Consider the following 16,223-nt stretch of genomic DNA (forward strand, 5'->3'; position numbering starts at 1 on the left):
AAAAATGTTGTACTCGCGGGCGTGAGAAAAACTAAGTAGCAGTAGAAGTAGAAGTAAAATATTTATGAATGAAATGTGCAAGAATATCCCAGATGCTCTCTGACAATAATCAACATTACTTACATGTAGAAAATTGATAATTATTGTATTAAAACGACCGTCATTCCCCTCAATAATGGGCATTCTTTTTGCAGTTTAAATCGACAAATAAATTTTAAAAACAAACTGTGAATAAGTCATATTTCCTTCCAGGATGTCATACGGTTTAGTCCTGTTTGACAGTGATGGAACAACGGCCGTTATTCCAAGGCGTCAACTAAAAGATGCGACTGTGGGACAGCAATTTCATCTGAAAGCAGCTGGGAACCACCTTTGTGAAATCTAACATCTTGCAGGTAGGTCCTCAGTCCCTGCTTAATTGTCATTTATTCAGGAGTGTAGTGAAAGAATTTACAAATAGTGATGCATACTTCCATTAAGGCATTTATTCCGATGCTTCAATATGTTCTATAATTGATGGTAGTTATCGTTTTGTATAGCGGAAATGTATTTTGCAAATTAAAAAAACAGACGAATGGGACTCAGTTTTAACAATGAATTTGTTTGTTTTGTGTAGTTTTTCACAGAAGTTGAATTAAGTCTTGGAGACAAATTACTGGTTTCCTTAAGAATTGGGAAAAATCATCTAAGTATAAATTTAATAATAAAATAATAACTGAAAGGATTGGCTATTTTCAATAAACAAACTTAAGATTTGCTGATAGATTCATAAAACCATAAATGTGAAGATAATTGATAATGTATCCATATTTCATGTTAATTACTCTTATCATTATCATTTTAATCACCAATTATCATTCAAAGCATGGCGTAAACAATAAGCATGTTATTTTAGACACAAAGGATGAATTAGACCAATGGGAGCGAGTGTGGTCAACAACATCAAGAAGCAAGATGATTGACCAACAGAGGGACAGTGGTGAAACAATTGGATTTCTTGACCAGCAGGTACATTGTATTATCATTTGTATTACAATGCAGCTATTGATCAGAACAATGATATTTATGTTTATTATATACCTGTTGAATGCTTTTAACAAAATACAGGTTGTATCAATCGTTGAAATAAAAATCCCGTATTACGCTACTCGCTGTTTCCAATTCCGTATTACCATACTACAATTTTTAGAAGCCGGACTACTTTTTGACCCATTTAATGACGTCACAGTATGCGCACCGAATATAGGAAACCCCCCTTGTTAAATCTCTGACCCATTTAATGACGTCACACTACGCGTAGCGAAAATAGGAAAGCCCCCTGTGTAGTATTATTAGATACGTCGTCTGCAGTTTGACCAGAGAGTAAATAGGGCCGAATTTTCGACCATGGACATAGCGGAATGGTCATCGATCAGTTTATTTGACTTAATTGACGATAGTTTTTTTAAAAATGAACTATTTGAAACGGCTGTTAATAATTCTGGAGAGAATGAAAATGTCAGAAGCACTGAAAATACTGAAACAAGTGCAGTGTCCACTCTTTTAGAAGCAGGTGTCCAGCTGCCCAATGAAAGTAAGTCTGATCTGCATCAAAATATAGATTTAAGTTCACAAGACCAAAGAAATCAAATGAAACAGATGAGTTTAAATAGTCATGCTCAAGGTGAAACACGTAAACAACCAACATTTGTACATGTAACAGAAGATGAAAAGACAAATTTTGTTCAAAGTATGAAAAATGTGAACACTAGCCGCAAAACTGAATTATGTATGCGCCATTTCCAACGCTGGCTATCAGAACCACCACGCAATGAAACAAGATCTGTCTGTGACATCATGACCACTGAACTTGGCAACTACATAGGTTCATTCCTCCTGTCCATCCGTAAAGCCGACGGGTCTGAGTATGAGCCTGACACACTCACAAGCTACCATCGAGGCATTGACCGGTTTGTAAAAGAAATTCATATTGATACACCAAAAACATAGTAGAATAAAGTGCTCAGTGTATAAACAATCAACATTGAATCGAAATAGTATTTCAGTGATGATCATGCAATGTTGTTGTAGTACTGTATTACTCACTGCTGTAGAGATAGTTTTAACCTATATATTTAAGCTTGAGTCCATGGAAAGCCTAAGGCTTATATAAACACTCTCGAGTCCATTTTCTGGGCTTAGAACCATTACTATGTGTCTTTGTGAGAGATCTTAAGAACGCTTGCACGATGGTGATCGAACCCATCACCTCCCAGTGGCTAGACGGACACCCTATCCATAAAACATTAAAACATGTCGACCTTGCTGTTAAGTTAATTTACTACATCCAACATAAAGTGATTAAATTAAAATATTTAAACAGCATGAAATGTTATAGCTGTGTAATTATGCTTTATAGCTGTTATGTTAACCTGATTGGTTATTGCACACATCTATGAAAATAAAATTTAATTAAGTGGCAAATAAATGTATAAAAGTTATTAACCAAAACAATATGTAAATTGAATATAAACCGCACAATGATATTAACGGTTTAAGAAAAAATAATATCTCGAACAAAATGTAAATAATGCTCATAATTTTCAAATTATATCCAGTTAAAAAAAAATCAAATAATTCTGTACATGGGTCAAGTTTAAAAAATAAAAGAATGAAAATGCATTGTTTAAATGTGATTTTTTCCAGATATTTAAGGGAAAATAAATATTCCCACAGCATTTTGGATGACAGAGAGTTTGAAACTTCTCGAAAGGTTTTGGCTTCCAAAAGAAAGGAACTGAAGCAAAAAGGAAAAGGAAACAGGCCCCATGCTGCTGAAGCCATTACCTCTAAAGAAAGAGGGATTTTAAAACAAAAAGCAGTAATTGGACTTCAAAGCCCAAGACAGCTGTTGAATCAAGTTTGGCTAAATATTTCAACATTGTTCGGCATTCGTAGTGGAACCAAAAGTAACAACCTAAGATGGGGCGACATCAAACTGAAAAAAACTGATCAAGGAAGAGAATACCTTGAATACAATGAACGGTTGACCAAAACACGTACATCGGAAACCAAGTCGGATCAAAGGGCCTTTCCACCTAAGCAGTTTGCTCATACCAACAAAGATTCATGCCCTGTTGAAGCGTACAAGGAGTTTGCTCATCACAGACCGAAAGAAGCTCTGCGTGATGATGCCCCTTTCTACTTGTGTATAAACTATAGTAGACATGATGGGTCCAACAAGTGGTATAAATGTAAGCCCATGGGTGAAAACTCCTTGAGGTCAATAATGAGAACGATGGCCGAGAGGGGCGATCTCACAGGTCGGAAGACAAATCACAGTGCCCGAAAAACAACCTGTACGACTCTCTTGCATAATGGGGTTGCTCCAACAACAATTCAACAGCTAACTGGACACAAACATGTGCAAAGTGTTAACAATTACGCAAAGGCTTCTCTCGAAATGCAAGCAGCCATGTCCGACATATTATCAGAAAATCCTGACCAACAACATATTATGCAACTTAACCCTAGGCCTACCTATGGTTCTGTCATCCCGGCATCGGTGCGAAACACATCTATGTCAAGCAGCAACAAAAACACATCCAACGCCGCCATTGATGATTCCCACGATAACACAAATCTCCAAGGTGCACAATTATTCCGGTGTAACGTAACCATCAACAACTACTATGCACACTCTCCATCGAAGAAACGCAAGAGAATATGCATAGTAGAAAGTGACAGCGATTAACTGTTGGTGAATTATAAATCCAGCTGGTAAATCCAACAAAATGTGCTTTCAACACGCGAAGATTAAAACCTGTGTTTCCCCTGTTCAAATGTGTACACGTTAGACTAATTTGCATAAACTGTATTCATGCGCGTGTTATATAAACTATGGCGTTCCGTTTGTATCATTGTGTTGTATGTTTTGTTAAAGCAAAAAAAAACAATTGTTAACAGTTTTCGTTAGTTGCTGTATATAATAAATGGAATATTACGCTAGTCAATTGTTCCAAGAGCTCCGCCTCTCGTGTGATACGTCATCACACAAGCCACTCGACTGAATACAAACTCTTGGAACAATTGACTAGCGTAATATTCCGTATGTATGTTTCATGCATCAACATTAACCAAAAATGGTGATGAAGCAATAGAAATACCCCTGCCATATGTGTTTCCTGCGTCCTTGTCCAAACTTTCGAATGACCACAACTTATTTACTGAAACGTCATAAGCTGAAATATATCATTGAGTGGAAGTTCAAAGCAAAAGCGTATTTTGTAGTTTTTTTTTAAATTAGATTTATAAGGATGTCAGAGTCAGTTTAGAGTTGTACCCTTGATACAACCTGAAGGATATTTCCATTCAGTGGATTTCAATTCATTGCATTTGCTTTATATAATCTTGACATCCACATAATTGGTTTTTACCGAACCATTCTAACAAATTAACGTCGCTTTGGGACCAGAACAATGGTTAATCGAAAGGCCGTGTACTTATAACTGTGCATATCAAATAGTGTGTAAAATTGATTTTTAAATTTCTGCATGAATATTGGTCAGTGCCATTTTAATATTGTCATGCTACATGTACATTTGTGTGTCAATTATGTGAACTGCCCATTCTGGGAGACATAACTTGTCTATTATCGCCTTTCATTTTACATTATGTTCGGTTGTTTTTCTTCCAGAGTCTTCAACCGTTTTTTCTGTTGGACCCAGTAACTGTTACCGACTCAGCTCTTCCCAAAACCTCTGGAAAACGCGAGAAGTCATCTCCAAAACAACAAATCAGAAAACGAAAGGTAAGTACATGTTTCTCTAAATATCTGGCCTTTTTACTCAATTGCCATTGGAGGGATATTGTTTTGCCATTATCCATTTAACGGCCATCTGTCTTCTCAGTAACTATATTGCAGAGATGCACGCGTACAATTATTTGGTTTGAGCTTGTAACTCCAGTTATGTATATAGATTAAATTAATGATTTATTTTTTATTTTTTCTATGTCTGGAGCTGTTTCGTATTAACTATTGCATGGAACTTATAATAAATGTTTAATTTATTAAACTGCGAAGATGCAAGTGTAAATTCTGTTCAATAGCATTGCTTACTCCAGAGATATGTCCTTTTTGTATTGACATTTTTTGCTGCGTCTCCTGGAAGTTCATGACACATAAAATAAGTATGAATCATGTGTGGTGCACACTCAAATTATGTTTGGACAGCCTTGAATGCTTTAGAGTTATGCCTCCTTATTTTAAATGCACTGAAATTTGTTCGTTCATAGCTGTTTCTATTGAATGGAATTTCATGAAACAATTAATAAATATGTATCATCATACTATGTTGTGCACGCACAATCATGTAAGAATCAACTTGGTATTTCAAGGGTTATACCCCCTTAATCATTTGAAATTGAGTAATTTTCTGCCATGAAATTAAAAATAAGTATTGTATACATATTAACATAAATGATTGATATCATTTTACCCACACAAACAAAGTTTAGGGGGGTATGTAGGAGTGAGCTTGTCTGTTGGTCTGTTGGTCGGTCTCAGTGTCCGCTCTCAAATTCAAGTAGTTTTCATCCGATCTTCACCAAACTTTCTCAGATGTTGTATCTATATGATATTTAGGTAAAGTTCGAATATGGGTCGGGTTAAAAACTAGGTCACGGGGTCACTAAGGGCGTTATAAACATTGAGCATTATATCCGCTTACTAATTCAAGTAGTTTTCATCACAGCTTCACCGAACTTGGTCAGAAGTTGTATCTAGATGATGTGTAGGTCAAGTTCGAACATGGGCCATGCTGGGTTACAAACTAGGTCACTTAGTGCGTTTAAACCATTGAGCATGGCATCCGCTTTGTTTTAAGACAACATACAAAATATTCTGTGTCAATGCGGCATGTGGGGGTATTTGTCACGTCTGTGCAAAAGCTCTAGTTTTGTGTTGGTTAACTGTTTGTTGGCATCAGTTTTATTGATTGATATTTTTTTTTCTGTCTGTACTGTTGAATTAAATGTAATAAATTGCAAATTAAATGCGTATAATTATATTCAAGGAATTTGATATAAATCATTTTCATTTGATATGTTTAAATGTTTCTTATAGAATGAAAAAATCCCGAACCCAAGAACCAAGAAAGTGACCCCTAAACCAAAAGGTGCATCGACTCCAAAGTCAACTCTAAAAAGGGCATCACATCCACAAGATGCCTCAACTCCAAAAGAGGCGAAAATATTATTTAAATTCTGCATACAAACTGTTTGAACAGGGACTTTTATTGTTAACTCTTTCAACGTGTTTCAACACTTGTATTCTGTAAGCAATCCGTCACATTTGTTTTTTCATTTTCTGTGAGTCTTTTTATATTTAAGTTAAAGAAATGTGAACTATAAAGAGTATTTGGTCATTATCTTTTTTTACTTGCTATAAAGATTTAAGTAAAAGTGTCTTTGTACGTTTATTATAGCTTTATGTATGTTACTTTTATGTTATGTATTGATAACTGTTGGATTTACTTTGGTATTGTCTTTTTTTTAAAGATTTCCAAAGTTGGTATTTGTTCCATGGGTATAGCTCTTGCTCTTGCTCTTACTAACATGCCATTTATTTTCTCATCTATACTTTTTATAATATAATATATATGGTACACTTACATGGTACCATGTTAGTGTTCGTGTGTTGTAAATAGATGAATTTGCGGGAAATAAAAAAAACAACTAGCATTTCGTATCTACAAACATTTATGTTACCAGACAACCTGTAGAATTTAACTTTATTTTATGACATTGTTGATTGATGGGTATTTATGGGGCTTTAGTTTGATTTTGATACTCTTCATTTAAAAGATTGTTAAGTTTAAAATAACCAGGTCCTTTGTGTTGTATTATAGTAATTGATTATTTCAATCAAATAATGATCTGTCATGTATCCTGGTTTTATGTTTGTGTTATTAATTTATTATAGATCTAGACCAAAGTTAGATCTAGACCAAAGTTTAGTCAAATTACACTGAAAACTTTGTGGCATGTTAGTGCAATGCTAAATAACATACATATGCATATAAACCTTTTGCCATTTGTTCTCTTATGTCTATGTTGTGCATTCGATATTATGCTTCATTTGTTTGTTATTGATGGATACTACACCAGAGAAATAAATATGCAATATGCTCAGATAACTTGTCTTTTATGATATATAGTAAAAAGAAACGATCACGTTAATCGACATGTTTTGGAAATTATACTTTTCTAAATCTTAAGAGGACAAATTATCTTCTACTAAAAAGTTATTTCATCGGTGGTTTTCAAAAAGGCATTCTAAACTATGAACTAAATGCAGCATTTGTTTAAATTTTCGACTGACAATGACGGGTAGTTCACACTATGATGTTAAAAAGCCACTTACCTTTAAATGACGTACACATTTATCAAAACATAAAGATGAAATTTGAAAGTTTGCACAAATGTCATTAAATCTATAGCCTAGTTAGCAAGTTTTTTTTTTATCTTAAAACCGAAAGTAGGATTTCTATAAATATGCATACATTTCAACAAAGGCGATTATTTTTAAGTTTAAGCGCAAAAGGGACGGATTTCTACAACCACATATTCTAATTTAGATTGATAAAATTAATGTTTGGCCTAGTAAGAAAGAAATTTATTATTTTTTAAACGGTAACGCATTTACAAGCGAAGTAAGATTTCTAGATGTAAACGTCCATTTCGATAAACGCGATTATTTTTAAGTTTTAAAGCGTAAAAGAGACGGATTTCTACCTTGTAAACACCAAATATATTCTAATTTGAATAGATAAAATATGTTTCTTATTCATATTTTGATTTACTATTCCAAGTATTACATTTCAAGGTGTGTGGCTTTAATGGACTGTGCAATTAAAGGTGTGTCAAGTCTCTATGTTTGTCATTCAGCAATGTTATTAGAAATAACTTGCAGCACAGAAAGACAACGAATTTTAGGTTAATATTGAGGCCTGAATGTTGAATGTTGCACATGTTGGTCGGTCGGTCCGTCCACCAAATGGTTTCAGGATGATAACTCAAGAACGCTATGGCCCAGGATCATTAAACTTCATAGGTACATTGATCATTGCTGGCAGATGACCCCTATTGATTTTTAGGTCACTAAGTCAAGGGCATATTCTGGGGGCATATGTCTCAAACAGCGGAACACTTTTTAAGAAGGACTATAGCAACAGCTTACCATTCTCAATTAACTCCATTTGTTATCTGATTTGAATGAAAACAAAGGCATTAGAGATATTTGCTTTCAATTACAAATGATTTTATTCAAATTTGTAACAAATTTACTATAATCTTTTAGACACAAAGCCATATGAACAGTATATGCCATTGGTTTCATGCATTATTATTTGTTAATCAATTATTTATTTATTTTTATTCATAAAATTGGAAAAAATAATTGTGTTACATATATTTTGCAAAAGCAAAAAAATACCTGAATAATTGTTAGTTTTTTTTTAAATCTTTTACACGCTAGTTTAAGTCTGGCATTCCAACAAAATGAAGATCAAATCTCAGTAAATAGTTAAATTTATCATTCTTTAAGTTTCATCATTCTCAAAACAGTCTTCCCTGACAGACAAACTCTGGTAGAAATAACAAGTTTCAATATTTACAAGAATATATTAAAGCTAACCTAAATGTCAGTAAACTATTCAGTACAACATTGGTCACATATACACTGTATATGCATTTTTGTCCTTGATTTTTTAATGATCCGCCTCACTAAAATCCTGACGGTCCACCGTCATTTAGAACAACATGTGGTAAGACTCTGTGAATATGGTCTGAGTATTTTGCACAGTCTTCCGCTGTTAGGTTGTTCCAAAACTCTGTTATTCCATAGACAAGTTGAGCCTTTGTTCTGGGCTTCACTTGTCGCTTTTAATAATCCTTCAATGTTGCCCAAACATTCTCTATAGGATTCAGGTCCGGACTCGATGCTGGTGCAGGCATGGTCTTCACTGTGTGATCATTCAACCACTGCATAGTTGATCGACTGGTGTGTTTGGCGTCATTATCCTTAAAAATAAACATAATATATATTTTATGAAGTCAGCCATACCATTTGCATATATGACTTATTCCGCACATGGGCAGGAATGTTAGCCTAACAATACTCAGTTATACACGGAAAAAATGTTCTACTGTATCCCTAGGACTAATTGCTTTGGTTATCGGGTGAAATAAAATCATTAGATACACATTTGACTCAAAAACATTAAATATTATTTATAACAAACTTATTGTCCCATGTTCTCATATTTTTTAGGTTAATGGGGCAAATATGGAACTCAACAAACACCAGCAAACTTGACGAATTAATATTCTCCGCCAAATGAAAATATATCCTTTAGTTGCAATCAATGAAAGGGTACAACTCTGAACAACCCAAATCATCCTTACGAAACTTATGCAAGAACCACAGAAGAATGATGATACACATTTAATTGTAATCACATTAAATTCCATACAACAGCGCAGACAAACAACATTCTCAATTTCAATCAATTTAATGGTCATAAAACTAGAGCTAAATCAAAAAAACTTTCAAGTGTACCAACACAAAATGATACTAAAAAATATATTTAAATTTTATGTCATTTCATACAATAGTTATTCAGAAACAGCTCATGGCAGAAAATACTGGAGCTTTGTCACAGATAAAACATACACTCCCACACGCTGCACTGAAGTATTCTATTTTGAATGCTCTTTCTTCACGAAACAAAAGAAGCTAAGCTATGTTTAAGAATTGTTTATCATTTATGGCCATTTTGACCATTGAACTCATGAATTCTTTTGCACGACACACCATCCAATGACTGAAACAAAAATTAATGTACTGAGTCATTTTCAAATCTCACAATGAATTACATAGTAATTGCCCAGATAAGATCATTTATGACCGTTTTTGACCTTTGAACATAAAGTGTGACCCTGATGAAATCGATGTTAATCTTTTGCATGGCAGACTGTCCAATATTGTGAAAAAATGTACAGAGTATTTTAAAATCGCATTGTATGACATATTTATGGCCCGGACAAGCTCATTTATGACCATTTTTGACCTTTTAACTCAAAGTGTGACTTTGACTTGGAGATATCGATGCACTCCTTTCGCATTATACACTGCTAATTATGGTAAACAGTTTGCAAATAAAGTAATAGCTAGCCGCTAATCAAGTGAATTATAGATGATTTTCATACGTCAAAATACCGAATATCTCATAAAAACAAGGAAGTTTGTTTTATATTGAAGATATGATGTTGCAACAATAAGTACTTAACCAGTTTCAGAAAAAATATGAGATCACAACTAATATGGAACATTTGAGGTGTTCAATAAAAGAATGGTGCAGTGTTAGTGTATGTTTCATAATACAACAAACCAAACCTATTTTCAGAATGTCACATGTATACCTAATTAAGTTGTGTATTTATTATTGATAATCAAAAATAGCCTGCAAAGGACATATGTACATGTAAGTGCATGTACATATCAATCATTCAATATGACAGACTTTAAATTTAATAATGTGTCGGTCCGAACAAATTCCTGTCAGTCTGTTAAAGCAAATAAATGTTCGATACTATAAGAAGAAGGAATTGTTTTAGTTATTATTTTTTATTATATTGCATAATGTATTATGTGTCTTATGCATCTTTACATGAAGACTATGTTCTATTTTCTTTAACAACTAATACATTAGCAACTGAATTTCTTGTCAGTCAATCAGACTGACAAAGAAGTGACATGCTTTGGTCTTTTGTCAGTCCTGCACCAAAAATTTCACATGTACTGTGGTACACAGGTTTCAAAATTGAATTAATCACCCTCTCAAAGACCTAAAAGACCATTTAATAAAACAGCAGGTAAAAAAATATCACAAACCTTCAAGGCATGCTTTGGCTTTGGACACTTCCTTGGAAGACTGGCCAATGATGAACTTCTCTTATAATATAGAACTGGAAAGAGCTGCTTGCTGACATTTCTATTGATTTCTCATCTGAAATAAATATTCAGAGAAACACATGTACATAATAAAACCTATAGCTAGATCCATGTACCATTAGGTAAGCAAATTGACATTTATATGATGTGTATGCACAGAATTCAAATTAAGCTTATACTCCTTCAATCATCCAGTTGCTGGCATTTAAAAAAGTATAAATATAAACAAACCAACTCATCCCAAAGAAACTTGTTAGAGACCACTACAATAATGCAAATTTGACATCCATAATGTTAAGTTACACAATAGGATTCTATACAGCAGATTCAGAAAGACGCAATCCCACAATTTAAGTCAATTAGGAGCTACTAGACTTAATTCCAACACAACTTAAGAGCACTTTTACAGTAAAATAAAACACACATAGCTTAAATTACATGAAATTTCTTACAATAGTTAAAAAAAACAGCAGCCCCAGAAGAGATAACATTCCTTATAATTTAAATCAATTCAGGGGCCATTATTACTTTTAAGTTACCAAGTTCATCTTGATAAAACTTCAATGCTTGTTCAAACATTTAAAGGTCAGGTAAGATGGAAAATCGTGTTTTCCCGTGAACCCAGGGCAAGTCGATTTTGGCCTGATCAACTCCATTTCAAAAACTGGTGATAAACCAATCGCTGCAGTCTCATAAGCAGTCAGCACCGGTTTATTGCATGTCACACAAAGAATCAAACACTCGTTAACAGCGGATTTAAGACGCGTCCGCAATTAATGAGGGTGGTCAATTTGGAAACTGTTATTGAAAACATCGCACAACAATTTAAGAGACTTGAGGCCTGTTATGTACATATAGATCGATAATCTGTGTCATTGTGTTATCAATGTTATAGCAGTTTCTATTTTTGTCTGCTAAGGTGACTGCGCGCACTGGTTTATAATTGGTCTTTGATATACAGACATTTGTTTGATTCCGTGTATGTTTGTAAGCTACTAACACAGATTGATAATAGTTGACACCGATGAAAAAATGTCTGATAAAACTGCACAAAAAACAACAACATAGCAAACGATACAATCAATTGAGTGAACTCGTATGTTCTGTTTAAAAAAAAATTGCCTAAGGGAACATACAATGCCTAAGGTATATAATACCTAACTTAAGGTATATATTGTAAAAATAATTTTCCATGATTTCGGATATACATTTTCAGATACTTTTTCCAGATTTAAACCAGACCAATTGATGTTGTGGGAATATATTATCCCTATCATGACATCATGTCAAAGGGACCTTGTATGCTAATTACTTTACACAATAGAAATTGTTTTTAATTGTTATCATTACAATTATAACTGTAAAAATAACATCTAGGAATTCTTCTCTTGTCCGCAACATTTCTAATGCAAAATGCGTCCTCACAGAACAATTTTCGGTGCTTATCAGTTGGCAATAAGACGCTGTTGCAATGGGCAAACTAACACCGAAAACGTAGTAGATTTTGTCTTTCACCTCAGAGGCAGTTAGTTGGTTATTTTGTCTGTACAAAAAATTCACAAACTCATAATGTTCTTTTTTCGTCTTAATTGTTCGGTGGGTGGGGCGCTGTTGTTCCGAACGCAGTCTCGCGATTATTTTTCTAATTCCTCTGTCCGTAATTGAATACGAATGTTCCAATCTCAATCTCTTCGCAATCGCCACTGAACTGTATCCATCAAGATGCAAGATACAAGATACAAGAATCTTTATTTAACGTCGGATGTGAATAACAATAAACATTAGCTCATGAGCTATTTCCCGACAAAACAATTGTATATATATAACAAGTGTATATTGAGCTGAAAGAAAGAAAGATTAAGCATATTATATAAGCATTAATAGTACAAGGACATGTTTAAAGCATATAAAACACAAAATTAAGTAAAAATGTTCATTAAAAGCATAATATTTTGTAAGTTACACACAAATACGACAGAAGGAAATATACCTAAAACTATATTGGAGCTGTTTTTGCATAGTTCATAATTAAAACATATGTTATACACTTTTAAGTTGTACAAACAAAGCATTGCAGACCTATATTAAAATTTAAGATATTAAAACAAGTATAGCACAAAATTCTTGTTTAAAGCATATACACGCACATGCACAATAACTACATAGTACGACAAATAAATAGCGCATATATACACATGTATACATTTTTATAACATTTTAAAAACACACAAGATGTAGAAAAGCATATTTTAGCACATGAAAAACAACTACATAGCACATATATACACATATATACATGTTTATTTTTATGCCCCCCTTCGAAAAAGAGGGGGTATATTGCTTTGCACATGTCGGTCTCCGGTCGGTCTGTCGGTCGGTCTGTCGGTCTGTTGGTCGGACCGTCCACCAGGTGGTTTCCGGATGATAACTCAAGAACGCTTGGGCCTAGGATAATGAAACTTCATAGGTACATTGATCATGACTCGCAGATGACCCCTATTGATTCTGAGGTCACTAGGTCAAAGGTCAAGGACACGGTGACCCGAAATAGTAAAATGGTTTTTGGATGATAACTTAAGAACGCATACGCGGCCTACAGGGCGAACTCTGAACAATATAACTGAAGCAACTGGTCTGTAATCCTATATCTATATTTATCAGTCCAATGAAACATCATCATTTGAGTAAAATAAAGTGGATCAGTAAAAATATTATCAGAATATGAGTTTTTTTTGTATATTTTGTGTATTAAATATTGTGATAATGTTTAATTTTGTTGATTAATATAAATATAAGCAGGACAGGGGAGGTAATACACTATTATATCTTTCTTATATACAGGGGAAACAAATGCAATATGTTAAAATTTCATGTTTAATAAATAGAGGATATTTGTTCATGTCAGTGTGAGATCACTTGTTATTTTTTCATTGTCCCTTGACATATTGCTTTTATATTTTGCATACTTATTTGCCAACATCACCCAAACCTATATCCCCCCCCCCAACCTCACCCCACCATTTTTTTTAAACATCATCTAATAAATTGCCACACCCCACATTATACCCCCCTCTCACTCCCACCTACCCCAAGCCCCCACCCTCAATTTTTTTAAACATCTAATAAATTACCAGACCCCACATTATACCCCCCTCTCACTCCCCCTTACCCCCCATCCCCCAATTTTTTTAAACATCTAATAAATTACCACACCCCATATTATACCCACCTCTCACCCCCACCCCCAAATACCCCCATCCCCCCAATTTTTTTTTACATCTAATAAATTACCACACCCCACATTATACCCCTCTCACTCCCCCCTACCCCGCACCCCCACACTCCCCATTTTTTTTAAACATATAGTAAATTACCACACCCCACATTATACACACCTCTCACCCCCACCCCCCCTACCCCCCTCCCCCAATTTTTTTTAAACATCTAATAAATTACCACACCCCACATTATACCCCCCTCTCACCCCCCCACCCCCACCATTTTTTTAAAAATTTAATAAATTACCACACCCAACATTATACCCCCCTCACTCCCCCTTCCCCCCTATCCCCCCCATTTTTTTTCACACATCTAATTAATTACCCCACCACACATTATACCCCCCTCTCACCCCCCTACCCACCCCCCCACCCCTAAAAAAATGTGTTTGTCTTTTTTTATTTTTTAAAGATCGTCTAATAAATTATTGAATATAAATATGACATCTTCTTTATTTTTGATAGTAAAAACCTCGGAGTTCTGTAAGGCATTTAAGAAGAAAACGTTTGGGGAGAGTTTTCTTTGTTGTTGTTGTTAAACTAACTTCCGCCAAATGCTTGATTTTCTTTTAACTAAAGCGATTAAAACATCCAACGATACTTTGCACTATGAGAAGAGTGATAACTTCCTTTTATTGAGGTCTTTAACATTTGAAATTTTATATAAAAGATATTTATATTATACGCACATTTAGGAACGAAATTAAGATGGCCGCGTTTACTGTAGCTTTTGATAGGGGTATGACTAAATACCGAAAACAGTACTGTTTTCGCGAAAACAGTAACATGTACCGAAAACAGTTAGAATTCCCACCTTTACAGCGTGATAGTGGCGTTAAACTATGATTTTGATGAATGTTTACAACAGTACGCATTTAAATGATGCTTTATATTAATTATTACTTTTTTACGACAAGCATGTTATTACTGTTTTAAATGAAAGCATTACATAATACGAGGACATGATACCGAAAACAGTAACATGTACCGAAAACAGATTTCCCACCTTTACATCGTGATAGTGGCGTAAAACTATGATTTTAATTAATGTTTACAACAGTTCGCATTTAAATGATGCTTTATATTAATTACTTCTTTTGTACGATAAGCATGTTATTACTGTTTTAAATGGAAGCATTATATAATACGAGGACATGATATCGAAAACAGTAAATTTACCGAAAACAGTTAGATTTCCCACCTTTACATCGTGCTATTTCCGTTAAATCATTATTTTAATATATTAAAACTTTAGAAAGCATTTGAGCGAAGATCCAAATATGTTTAAGACGGTACCTGTAATTAAGTCAATGGTTATATAAAAGAACACATCATCAAAATATATATTTTATTAATGAACACATGTTAAATATTGGTATTTTTGGTAGAGAAGACAAAATTAAATTAAATGTTTTACATCAAGACATTCTGGAAATAAATAACATTTCATAATAAGATGCATAATAATTATGACGTTCGGTATCGGACCGTGTTTTAAAGTTTAAACATGTGCTGATCGCAACGACAATTAAGACAACAGCTTTAAAGTCACATGCCTATAAATAATCCCAGCATAAGCGAATTTTAATCACAGCATAAAGAAATACATTTCATGCATAATGTGTCGACAATTAAGGCAACAGCTTGACATCAATTTTTAAAGTTTTCTTTTTGCGGATGGCGTTCTTGACCGCTATGCTCGTTTTCTTTTTCGTTGGCAGGGTTTTTGACCGGCAGAGGGTGTTTTAATCAGTGTTCTTGATCGATCAGTGGAAACCACAACATTTGGGTGAGACTTTCCGTAGTCACACAAGAATTTCTTTATTTTCCGTTCTCTTTGTTTTTCTGTAAACATCTCTCAAAGGTCGATGGACATTTGGTGGTGTTTAAATTGTTCCGTCAATCTGAAATAACCCGTACCTCGCACGGCCCTACATCTCTTCATTTTTTCT

The 16,223-nt window shown here is 34.1% G+C and overlaps 1 protein-coding gene across 1 annotated transcript; it reads left to right on the plus strand.

Moving 5' to 3' along the window:
• The first annotated feature begins 276 nt into the window (after positions 1-276).
• Positions 277-7,188, plus strand: LOC127866808 (uncharacterized). Its single transcript, XM_052407632.1, has 4 exons — positions 277-395; positions 896-1,008; positions 4,676-4,789; positions 6,104-7,188. The coding sequence occupies exons 2-4, from the start codon at positions 955-957 to the stop codon at positions 6,260-6,262; spliced, it is 327 nt and encodes a 108-aa protein (XP_052263592.1). The 5' UTR covers positions 277-395; positions 896-954; the 3' UTR covers positions 6,263-7,188.
• The last annotated feature ends 9,035 nt before the right edge of the window (positions 7,189-16,223 follow it).

This window comes from Dreissena polymorpha, chromosome 2 (genome assembly GCF_020536995.1).
Source record: "Dreissena polymorpha isolate Duluth1 chromosome 2, UMN_Dpol_1.0, whole genome shotgun sequence".
NCBI classification, from domain to species: domain Eukaryota; kingdom Metazoa; phylum Mollusca; class Bivalvia; order Myida; family Dreissenidae; genus Dreissena; species Dreissena polymorpha.